Source organism: Schistocerca gregaria, chromosome 6 (assembly GCF_023897955.1).
Source record: "Schistocerca gregaria isolate iqSchGreg1 chromosome 6, iqSchGreg1.2, whole genome shotgun sequence".
Classification (NCBI taxonomy): Eukaryota; Metazoa; Arthropoda; class Insecta; order Orthoptera; family Acrididae; genus Schistocerca; species Schistocerca gregaria.
Window position 1 is genome coordinate 555,860,329 of NC_064925.1, and position 13,131 is coordinate 555,873,459.

Sequence of the window (13,131 nt, forward strand, 5' to 3'; positions counted from 1 at the left end):
TCTGCAGTGTTCTCTCGTCCATGTATCACCACAACGAAACGACTAGTATTGAATGTTGTTTATTGGTAGGATAGTTTGAGGCAATAGTGCCCTTGTTTCACAAATCTACCACCTATACAGCTCGCTCATTTACAATGGCGTTTATGCTGATGTTTCCCTGTGGTATTCACAGAATGAAGGCTTTCACCACCGGATGACATTGCTGCTAGAAAACTCTTCGGGGTGTGAGATCGTGGTCCAAGAAACTCTTCAGTTCCTGACGTTTCGTCATGGACTGAGTTGGACATCTTCAGAGGCGCTCCTCCACAGAGTCTTGCGGACTGTCTGCTCGGACGACCGAGAACGACATATATACAGTAGGAAATGGGGAGTGGTGGAAGTAACACGTGATAAGCAGAGATAATTCTTGTCAAAGATAAAACTTGTAATGTTCCCCAAGTGTTGACGGATTTCGTGACTCTGTGTTTTTGCGCAGTAGCGCTGAGACAGTTTTATCGCTGCTTAATAGACACTGCAATTACAATAAAACCTCTGTAATTATATTATCTATGTAATTTTAAATGAACCGGACCGTAGAGATTCTGTTTCTTTGTGCTCATTTTGCGTAGTAATAATTATTTAATTTCATTGTGTTTGTCATTACAACTAATTATACCTTTCTTACTCAGCTTTCTTCATGAATGTGATAAGTAATTGTGGCTTACTTTGTGTGGGGATGTCTGTTGGTGAATGACCGCATATTAACGGCAGCAATCAGTGTAATACGTTTGGTTTGCTTTCAAAATAGAACCTGCATCTAAAATTTCACTTCTTCCAAAACGAAGTCCGATAGCTGTTAGGTGTAAATCACGTCCCAGAATTATACTCGCCCACAGACAATCCTGGTAGAGAAGCCTAGCTAAAAATATCATCATTACCTATGATGGTGGTAATTGCATTCCAAATTCAATATTTGAAAAATATTTTTACATGATTTTTCTAGTACGTAATTATTCTTGATTTAATTGACGACTGATTGAGCCAAAGATAATTTTAATTCGATTCACATTTGCATTTTAGCTCAAACATTTTAATAGCCGGAATACTATAAAAATAAATAATAATTTCAAAAGAAAATACCAATAATAATTTAAAACCACCACTAAAATCTTAACTATCGATTGTCGTATTGTCAAACACAAAATTGTCTAGTGGTTCTGTACAGCTACTATCCATATGTCATTAAGTTTCAGTGCCTGCTCATTTCTCTTAAACTTACCTTATGCTTACAAATTTCAATGGCTTCCCCACATAGCTGTCGATAATAATTTGGATTTGTAGATAAAATTTCTGTTTCAGATAACTTCACCTCATGGTTTCCTGACTGAAGAGCATGCTCCGCTACAGTTGATTTCTCTACTTTTTCCGTTTGTGCTCTTTTAGCCGCGTATTTACGCTTCTCTTGGTAGTTCCAATAGAAACATTACCACACGTACATGGAGTTTTGTATATACCTTATGTATCTGTGAAGGATAAACGCTCTCCTCTGTCGACAACCTAAATCATTAAACAAGGAACAGCGAAACGGTATTCGGAAGAACAACTGCATGCGAGGGAACTTTTACTCAGACTTCACAGGACGTATTTGAAGTGAAACTCTCATTTGACGCTCTGAAACTAGCTCAGAGCTGATGCTTGTGCGGTGATAATTAGGTCTGTCGCTTCATAGAGCTACGAAGGCCAAATACTGTGTGAGGCGCTCCGCAAAGCTCACAGTGGGCTACCAGCAGCTTCTAATCAGGAGTGGTCGCTCTGTAACATGCGGGCGTGAGAATTTGTGACCTCACGTATCAGATCAAACAGTCGCGTAGGGAGAAAATGGGTCAGTGGGAAGTCGTAGAGTCCACACGTAGCAAAGTCAGCTTTGCACTACACTTTCCACTAGATGATGTCTGGAGAAACTTCTAGGGCTTATCGTGTATAGATTCTCTTAACGCAGATTCCGTGCAGGATTCGGTGGCCGAAGCGCAGTGACCAGTTTTCTCCCAAAGCGCTGGGCAATTTCACTCGTTTGTTTGGAAGGGGATGTCGACTATGTTTGCCGCCTCTCAGCCGGTCAGCGATGAGGGAATCGAGTCGCACGCCCTGCAATCTTTCTCAGAAGATTTAGCAGGGACTATTCCGTAAACAATTTCATTTTTGCATTACTTATTAGTTTTATATGTCAGCTGCTGCTGATGTGCTCATTATTGCGTTAAGGGGCGAAATTCGAAAATGTTTGCAATGAAAAATAGGAGTCGATATGATTATGCGTTTGATGCTTGTTACACAATGTGCTGCTGCATTTGAAAGTTAGCAAACATATCGATTTTTTCTTTAACCTTGGGTGTCGATCTCTGTTACCAATCTCCAGAAAGTTGATCTGATCTACCACACTCATTGGCGATCCTGTGAAGTAGTGATAAAGCCAGAGTGAAACATTCACAACGCCCCTCATATTTCATAAACGGTTTGTGATATGGAAAAGAAATTTTGGCAAATGATAGGACGTAAAAAGGAGACTATTTTGCCATATGGTTGTTATACAAAAATTCATTATTTACCGTGTTGTTCCACTAACTACAGATTTTTCGATGGATGAATGTGATTTTTAAGTGCCGTCAATGGCTGCTAAACGAAAAAATTTATATGCTTTGGAAAATCGTAATAGAAGACATTACACGTTTGTCTTTGAGCCGGTTATGTGGTTTCTCATAAGGTATTGTCCTTACTTTTCCTCACTTCCACGCTTAATAAACTTGATAAATCACTGTTTCAGATTTCTCTCGGAATTGCGTCTGCAAACTCATTAGCGTGGTGACACTGTCTCAACTTCTCTATGTTTTAGCAAAATAAGCAACTTCTTAATAAGGCAACGAGAGAAATATGTAGCTTTTACTCGAAAGTCGCCACTCATGATCTTTCTTTAAAAGTTACAAATGATTAAGTAGTCAGGCGAAAATAAATCAGTGCTTTTGTGTTTTTTTCAGCAGGTTTCTTTTTACATTACTGCCCATTAAAATTGCTACACCACGAAGATGACGTGATACTGAGATGAAATTTAACCGACAGGAAGAAGTGATGTGATTAGCTTTTCAGAGCATTCACACAAGGTTGGCGCTCATACACAAAGGTTGGTTCTCATACGCAAACAGCAGTTGACCGCCGTTGCCTGGTGAAACGTTCTTGTGATACATCGTGTAAGGAGGAGAAATGCGTACCATCATGTTTCCGACTTTGATAAAGGTCAGATTATATCCTATCGCGATTGCGGTTTATCGTATCGCGACATTGCTGCTCGCGTTGGTCGTGATCCAATGACTGCTAGCAGAATATGGAATCGGTGGGCTCAGAAGGGTAATACGGAACGCCGTGCTGGATCCCAACGGCCTCGAATCACTAACAGTCGAGATGACTATAACAGATCGTGAAGACCCGTCTCGAACCCTGAGTCAACAGATGGGGATGTTTGCAAGACAACAGCCATCTGCACGAACAGTTCGACGACGTTTGCAGCAGCATGGACTATCAGCTCGGAGACCGTGGAAGCGTTTACTCTTGACGCTGCATCACAGACAGGAGAGCCTGTGATGGTGTACTCAACGACGAACCTGGGTACACGAATGGCAAAACGTCATTTTTTCGGATGAATCAAAGTTCTGTTTACAGCATCATGATGGTCGCATCCGTGTTTGGCGACATCGCGGTGATCGCACATTGGAAGCGTGTATTCATGATCGCCATACTGGCGTGTCACACGGCGTGATGGTATGGGGTGCCATTGTTACACGTCTCGGTCACCTCTTGTTCGCATTGACGGCACTTTGAACAGTGGACGTTACATTTCAGATGTGTTACGACCCGTGGATCTATCCTTCATTCGATCCCTGCGAATCCCTACATTTCAGCAGGATAATGCACGACCACATGTTGCAGGTGTTGTAGAGGCCTTTCTGGATACAGAAAAAGTTCAGCTGCTGCCCTGGCCAGCACATTCTCCAGATCTCTCACCAACTGAAAATGTGTGGTCAATGGTGGCGGAGCAACTTGCTCGTCACAATACGCCAGTCACAACTCTTGGTGAACTGTGAACTGTGGTATCGTGTTGAAGCTGCATGGGCAGCTTTACCTGTACCCGCCATCCAAGCTCTGTTTGACAAGTGCTCAGGCGTATCAAGGCGGTTACTATGGGCAGAGGTGGTTGTTCTGTGTACTGATTCCTCAGGATCTATGCACCCAAATTGCCTGAGAATGTAATAACACGTCAGTTCTAGTATAATATATTTGTCCAATGAATATCCATTTATCATCTGCAATTTTTCTTTGTGTAGCAAGTTTCATGGCCAGTAGTGTAGATGCTAACCAAAGCAGAGGTGTCCAACAGAACTTTTTTTATGATCACCACGCAAGTGTTAGGATGGAGGGCTCCACTCTATATTGTATAAAAGAAAAAAGGTCAGCACAGGCTTCAATTAAGAAAGGCACTTACCCTCCAGGCTCTGGTGTTTCCCCTAGAGGGTTTGTCCATAACCGCCGCCACTAACGCCCTCCCTACGCGTGCCCTGCTGAATGCGCATCTACGGGCTACGTTATTCTTCCTGGACTCTAGCATAGGACCCTCTTACATTAAATGAATGTGTATGGTGTTCAGTTGCGTCGTCATACAAGGACAGGCGTGATGGAGATCTCGACACCAGTGTAATAAGTGTGTGTCCCTTTATCTCCGCCTGCCTGCTGCAAGCTACATCCTCTTTCACTTTTTTAATGTAGACAAGCCTACGTCTTTGTAATTTTTAACCCCCAACCTCCCATGAGCATACTTATAAAATTGGCTGTTGCTTGGTGCCTTAGTATACTGACGTACCCATTATTTAAGCCAAGTACTGTGATACGGTTTTTCTCGTTTCTGACAAGTTATTACTCATTTGAGTTTATGTACTCTTCCTGCTGTACGGTTTATCGAGCAAGTTTCAGTGTTTCGTATAAACCTATGGCGTTTTCAGGAAATCGTTGCTAACACTGAAGAAGAAATTAGATGTTAACTTAATTCTTGTTTACATGAAAGCTATGGCATGTCTGCACTGGTTATCTTCTTTGATTCTACCATCGTCGATCATTTTTCTGTATAAGTAGCTAAATTTGTCTAGCGTTTTTACTATCACGGTATTTAATTTCATTTCCACAGCATCGCCTGATATAATTCGAATACATTCCATTGCTTTTATTTTACCTTAGTCCATATTTATCTTATACACTATGTTATAGACACTATTCGTCTCTAACTTACAAGTAATTTTTCTAAGGCCTTTTTCAGCTCTCACAGAGTTTCAGTGAAAGCGGTAAACTTCGACGTTTCTGTCTCTTCTCACTGAACTTTAATTCTCTTTCCCAATTTTTGCTAACAAGGGGAGGCCGCCAATTGTGAAATTGAGATTCGATTCGTACTGCGCATAATAAAAGATCATGGCCAGAGATGTAATGTGGCAAAGCACCGAGATGCACTTCTCAGCCGTTGTCAAGAAAATCGACAGTTAAAAGAAACCGTTGCGGTGAAATACTCTCTACGATTAATGATTTTCTACAGACTGAGTAACATCAAGGGTAATCTATACGTAGGGTAATGACTCCCATATTTCCTGGGACCTCCCGTATTACTGCATTTTTTTAAACCTCCAGGCTCCATTTTTCACCGCCTGTTTCTCCCGTATATTTATCCAGTGATCACTCTTATACCTTTTAAATCCCTCAAGCTACTGTCTATAGTTAAAATTTCATAACCAACAGATCTCGATAAGCTTTCATGTGATAATCGATATGATTGGTTGTTATAATATTTTTTCTGTGCGTGCTACCACGGAAAGAAGACGGTTTAGCACAAGGAAATGAGAGGAGCGTCAAAGAATCACATAGGCTGCCTGTTAAGAGGGGTCGTAGGAGAGGGGATGTTTGCATGTTTCTAGGTCTGTTACTGGGAACCCACGGATTCCTATCAGTAGCTATGGTATAAGTAACGACAACTCACTTACTTCTCAACTGACTTCCGCAACAAGATTTCGAAATCCGATGCAGTTGGGGAGTTCAAATTTATGGTGACTAAATCTCCCTTAAATCATGGTCATTTGTTGGACATTTTCCTTTAAACGATGATCAAATATTTATCACGCCATGTATATGAGTCACTGCATCAACAACCTCTGGTTGTTTCAACGTATCCATATCCCACCTCCTATATTTCCTACCTCTTTCTAATTTCCTCAGTTTAATTTGCAGTGATTACCTGGATATTATTGTGGGAGTTCACATTTGCCCCTCGTAATGATTTCGCTTTGGTACCTTGATTTCAAAGTCTCTCTCATACAAGTAAATAGTACCTCTTTTCCTTTGGCACATGGTGTCTCTACCATTTATATAGCTTTATTTCACTATTCTTAAACTATGTATTTCAATGACTGAATGTTGTAGTTAGCTCTATTTTACCAGGCACATTCTCCTTACATTCCTTTTGTAAAGTCCATGTTCCTCTAGTATTTTTCGACATTTATTTCTCGTACTACTGTATTTCATTCCCCCTTCACAGTCATCGAATAAATATATAAATATCTGTATGAAGTCTTACATTTTGTGACGCGGAGAGGGACGCTGACGCGTTTGTGACTTTTCCTACAAAGACAGAACAAAACGAGAAGCGTGAGAGAAGAACTTAAGATATATGTTCAAACTTTTTTCCCTTAAACGCCTATATGTAATCTGTATTTGAGTTTTGCTATTTGATCTTTCCCAACTATAGTTTAAGATATGATACGAGAATTTGAAACATATTATTAATGAAGAAAGGTAAGACAGCCCCTTTCCACGGATAATTGGTACAATCAATGTGTTGTTTATGCACAGGCCTCTCTAAGTTCTGAAGAGGTTAAGCCCTGTTGGCCTTGGTTTTGGGGCCGCTTTCGTCAGCGCATCCACGTCTCCTATACAAGACCACGATGCCTCGAGATGCGTTTGTAAGTGGCTGTACAACGACACACCAAGTGGGCAGGTCAGTAAGTAGAGCACCAGTCGTCCTTGTATTGTTAGAACTACATTTTGGCAGTGTTCCTTACGCATTTGGGTTGCTCTGGGACCAAACATATAACTTGATTACATGAAAACGTAGACCATTAGCATGTTTTGGCCGCGCCTAACTCTATCTATGCTGTGCTGTGTTTTGAATCAAATTTTGTAACATACGGAGCATGTCAACTGGTCGTCATCGATATCGTCCCAATTTACGGTGTATGCAGGGCATGGCCGTAAATCGAAGTGACAAGAATGGGAGCTTCGGATGACCATGCTATCAGAAATAAAAGAATGTTTGGCGTGCGTTGGGCGACTCATGGGCCATTTGTGACAACGTAGTTTCCAGGTAGCGATTGGTCCAGCGGAGAGAGTTGTTGTTGTTGTTGTGGCCTTCAGCCCTGTGACTAGTTTGATGCAGCTCTCCGTGCTAAAATATCCTGAGCAAGCTTCTTCATCTCCCAGTACCTACTGCAACCTACATCCTTCTGAATCTACTTAGTGTATTCATCTCTTGGTCTCCCTCTACGATTTATACCCACCACACTGCCCTCCAATACTAAATTGGTGATACCTTGATGCCTTAGAACATGTCCTACCAACCGATCGCTTCTTCTGGTCAAGTTGTGCTACAAACTTCTCTTCTCCCCAACCCTATTCTACAGTTCCTCATTAGTTATGTGATCTACCTATATCATCTTCAGCATTCTTCTGTAGAACCACATTCCGAAAGCTTCTATTCACTTCTGGTCCAAACTCTTTATCGTCCTTGTTTCACTTCCATACATGGCTACACTCCATACAAATACTTACAGAAATGACTTCCTGACACTTAAATATATACTCGATGTTAACAAATTTCTCTTCTTCAGAAACGCTTTCCTTGCCATTGCCAATCTACGTGTTATATCCTCTCTACTTCGAGCATCATCAGTTATTTTGCTCCCCAAATAGCGAAACTCCTTTACTACTTTAAGTGTCTCATTTCCTAATCTAACTGCCTCAGCATCACCCGACTTAATTCGACTACATTCCATTATCTTCGTTTTGCTTTTGTTGATGTTCATCTTATAACCTCCTTTCAAGATACTATCCATTCCGTTCAACTGCTCTTCCAAGTCCTTTGCTGTCTCTGACAGAATTACGATGTCATCGGCGAACCTCAAAGTTATTGTTTCTTCTCCATGGATTTTAATACCTACTCCGAATTTTTCTTTTGTTTCCTTCACTGCTTGCTCAATATATAGATTGAATAACATCGGGGAGAGGCTACAACCCTGTTTCACTCCCTTCCAAACCACTACTTCCCTTTCATGCCCCTCTGTACAAATTGTAAATAGCTTTTCCTTCCCTGTATTTTACCCCTGCCACCTTCAGAATTTGAAAGAGAGTATTCCAGTCATCATTGTCAAAAGCTCTCTCTAATTCTACAAATGGTAGAAACATAGGTTTGCCTTTCCTCAATCTAGATTCTAAGATAAGTCGTAGGGTCAGTATTGCCTCACGTGTTTCGATATTTCTACGGAATCCAAACTGATCTTCCCCGAGGTCGGCTTCTACTAGTTTTTCCATTCGTCTGTAAAGAATTCGCGTTAGTATTTTGCAGCTGTGACTTATTAAACTGATAGTTCGATAATTTTCACATCTGTCAACACATGCTTTCTTTGGGATTGGAATTATTATATTCTTCTTGAAGTCTGAGGGTATTTCACCTGTCTCGTACATCTTGCTCACCAGGTGGAAGAGTTTTGACTGAACTGGCTCTCCCAAGGCCATCAGTAGTTCTAATTGAATGTTATCTACTCCCAGGGCCTTGTTTCGACTCAGGTCTTTCAGTGCTCTGTCAAACACTTCACCCAGTTTCGTATCTCCCATTTCATCTTCATCTATATCCCCTTCCATTTCCATAATAGTGAAAGGTAATATGAGGGCGGTGGGATCAAGGTTCAGTACGGAAATATTGTCCTTTTTTATTTTTAAATTTTTGTTTGTTACAATGCAGATAAACTAAAATAATGCTCAGTATACTGTATTTATTAATATCTGCATTAAACGAAAGGAAAGGAAACGCAAAAGAAAATGTTGGATAGCGAATGATTTCCAAGAAGGGATTGTAACTAAAACGTACACAACTTCCGATACTTTCGTTTTGACTTTCGAGCAGCCCTCGGCAACTGCACTATAACAACAGATTCCGCGGTTTTTGCAAAGAATATCATCCTAGTACGTGTAAATCAACAAATGGAAAAACAATTATTTTGTGTAACAATTTGTAATGTACGTGTTACAATTCCTCTCCGGAAATTTATTTTCCGTTGCCTTTCCATTTCACGATTTTTATGAAAGTATTAATGAATGCAATATATTGAGCACTAGTTCGTTTTATTTTCGGTGTAATTAACGTAAGAACTGGAATCAAAGAGAGGTTTTCACATAGATATTCTACTCAATAACTTCTCATCACCATTGTGCACCCTTCCTGCTGCGCCAACATAAATGGCTGATAATACATCAGATCCGGCCCACAAGTGCTTCTTCTTCTCTAAACGTTTAGTCATCTGGAGCTCCCATCTCCGTCACTTTCTTTTCTGTCCAGAACCAGCAGATACCTCATATCTGGACGAAACCGATGATGATAATGAGTAGGTGCGGCCTACATTTAAGTCACCTTGCAGTTGCAGTGCCACCAAGACCACGTCACTATGTGTAATGTGAATGGGAGCTCTCAGTACTTAGTAAAAATGACTGAGCAACTTCATCAGTATGACACCTCAGTCACCATAATTAGTGTTGTTTATGTGAAAGTCTCAATTTTAATGAGATAGTTAGTGCGGTGGCTCACTGGTAATGTGCAAGACAAAAGTCTCGTGTTCGATTTCCTGTTGTTTCTAATGCTTTTATCTAGCACTAATGACTTCTTTCATTTCTGGAAATGTGTAAAATACGAGTCACCGGATTGGCAGGTACTCTACACGCGGCGAGGTTGCAGGGTGTGTTACCTTGAAAAAGGTCTGAATGTTTTATTTGGAACTATTGGTATAGGTGAATGTTGTACCGTGGAACACTTTCCAGACCTTCGCCAACATCCAGCCCTGTAATAGAAAAATTAGTAAATTGCCTAATTACATTTTGAAATGATACAATTCATTTTAGGTTACTGTAGTTACTGAAGTAACAGAAGAAAAAGTGTTTCTGAATGTGAAAATATATTCCAAGGTACAACATGGTCATGTACCAGAATACAAATAATCTTCTCAGATTAAAACTGTTGCAATCGATAATCTTGTCAGCACTTCTTTATAGACTATGTGTGACATCATTGCAGTACCACACACGAATAATCAGTACGTGAACTCAAATAAAGAAGCAATATTATCGAAAACAAGTTACAAGCTGATAACAATAGAAACAGAATGTGTTGGCAACTAACTCTAATTTCCATTTTCAAGATAGAAGAAATTTTGACATTATTCTCCAAATAGCTTTAACGTATTATACATACAGTATTTAAATGTACAGAACTCGTAATTCTTGCAGACTTTGCACAAAACACATTCTCATATCTCACAACAACAACAAAAGTAGAAAATGCCGAAAACTACTTATGGTGGTTCCAGCGCTCATCCCTTCATCTGATTTTAAAATCTGTCACTAACAGGTACAATGCTCTAACCTAAGTTCTGCGTAGATGGTGATGTGGCAAAACAAGCGCCGTACCGTTTGTGAGATACACAGGCGAGCGAATGTGCCGCGACTCACCCCAGTTCACTGCTAGTAGCGCCACGTCACCTTAACGCGTCTGTGCGTAGGACACAAGTATTGAACCATAATTAAGAACGAAATTAGAGGTTAAAGTTGCTGTTTTCAAACTTCGTCAACATATGCTTCAGTGTAATAATGTTTAAACGGCCAAGACTTAGATTCACTAGGTCAATATTTTTACCTAAATACATCGCTTTAAGAAAAAAATAAGTGGCGCTAAATAATAAAGCTAGGAACCAAGAAATTGGTCATAACTTGAAGATGTATGACAAAATTAACTGTTACAAGTCTCAAAGTGATTAAGACAATATTTTGATCAGAATCTACGTGTTTAAGAAAACTAAAAGGTGCTAAATATTAGACTTCGAAATGCGAAAATTTTTTACGACGTTCATTGCAACAGAGAAATAATAACTACCTGACCCCATTAATCTACTTTTAATAGTTTTCGAGTAATTTACTGAAACATAAATTTGGAACAAAAACGTCCTTATTTGTAGTAGATTGAGTATCTGTTATATTAATGCTAGAAAGTTTTGATTTAACGTGATGAAACGTATTGAATAATACTGCTATAACAAGTTTTAGGACCTTGATGTTGATAACAACCGATACAAGGTCTACACTACTGGAAATAGGAATAAGAACATCGTGAATTCTTTGTCCCAGGAAGAGGAAACTTTATTGACACATTCCTGGGGTCAGATACATCAAATTGTTTCATAATATTATTATTTAATATTGTGTATTCGTGAAAGCGGCCATTTAAGGACTGCTACCGTGTCCATAGAGCGGATGACAACACGTGTTCCCTTAACCGTCCGCTGCGCCACGTATATAAATACAGCCCGAGAGGCAAGACAAGATTTCACTTCGCACCCAGCCACCATAAAATCCGCGTCAGTCAAACACCAGAGTGCGTGCTGCTTCGGATCACGTCAGAGACAGGCAAGTGCTGACAATAATTTTCCGCTTGGTTAGGAACTAACTCTAGAGATGACCTCTGAACTGCTCGTAGTGCTATTTAGGATAGAGAGATCTACTGTCAATATGAACATAATGAATATTACAATTTTGTCCGTGTGAAACTCAACAAAATATATCTAGCAATTAGTCCTCAAAACCTTCATTTATAATCATAGTCCTCATCCTGCTGAGCAAATAGAGAATAGAAACATCAGTTTTAGTGGGCTGGATAAGAATGTGGACTTGCAGACTGGGGATTATGGTCAGTATGTTGTCCATCGCTTTCTGACAGACCACAGAAACATTTGCCAGGCTTTCGTAAACGTCGGCGAACAATATTTACAAAAATTCCAATTTCCTCCTATGAATAATAATAATAGTATGAGAATCATCCCGCCGCCCCACAGATGCTGCGTATCGTCTGGGAAAAGGATTTATTTGATGTGTACGAGAAACCTGTTCAGTGTAAAATAACTCACCCTATTATAAAAACCAATATCTCTGGAGTAACAGTACGTTGTCACCTTGACAGTGGCAGAGAAGGAAGTGCTTTATCCCAAGCATTTTTTGATTCTATTCCCAATAAAAAGGAGGTAACGATTATGAAAGTCAGCGGTCTGAAAATAATAGGTGCTACTGGAAAAGTTTCTAGACCAGTACAGCACGACGTTTTAATACCCATTGGTATAGATGACGCGATAGTAGATCATCCTTGTTTAATCTTGCTCGGTTTAACTATTGACATGTTAATAGATATAGACTTCTTAACTAAGTATCAGGGGAGCATTGGTTTTGACCAGAACAACATATTTTGAACCTTACTTGACTCTCAGGTAGTAAAAGAGGCTTTTATTTGAAGTTATATAGGCGGTAATAATGAAACCTGCGAACTGCCTATTAAGGTGATGAGGAATGAAGGATACTTATAGGAAGATAATGAATTCAGTAATAATGTGCAAGATGCTAATGTAGAAGAGAGCTATATCCTAGAAGAGGTAGAAGCAAAGGTACAGTCAACATATCATAAATCAAGAGCAGAATTAAGGAAAGTATTAACCACGTATCACAATGTATTTTCGAACACACCTGGTGAAATTAAAGGGTATGAATGCGGTTTGAATTAAAAGCCTGGGCAGGTATTTTTTAAGAAACCTTATCAGATACATGGTTCAAGAAAACAAACGGTTAAGGAAGAAATTCAACGTGTGTTGACATGGGATGTCATTGAGCAAGCAGTTAGTGAATATAATAATCCCATTGTCGTTGTGCGTAAGCGTGATGAAAGTGTTAGATGATTAGTATGGATGAGCGCTGGTTAAATAAAATTGTAAT

General features: G+C 39.8%; 1 protein-coding gene across 1 annotated transcript in view; it reads left to right on the plus strand.

Moving 5' to 3' along the window:
- Positions 1 to 13,131, plus strand: part of LOC126278484 (uncharacterized) — a 92,232-nt gene that overhangs the window by 33,036 nt on the left and 46,065 nt on the right. The window contains exon 2 of the mRNA XM_049978640.1: positions 6,910 to 7,054. Within this exon, the coding sequence (XP_049834597.1) occupies positions 7,002 to 7,054 (53 nt within the window). The 5' untranslated portion in view covers positions 6,910 to 7,001. The remainder of the gene's footprint in view (positions 1 to 6,909; positions 7,055 to 13,131) is intronic.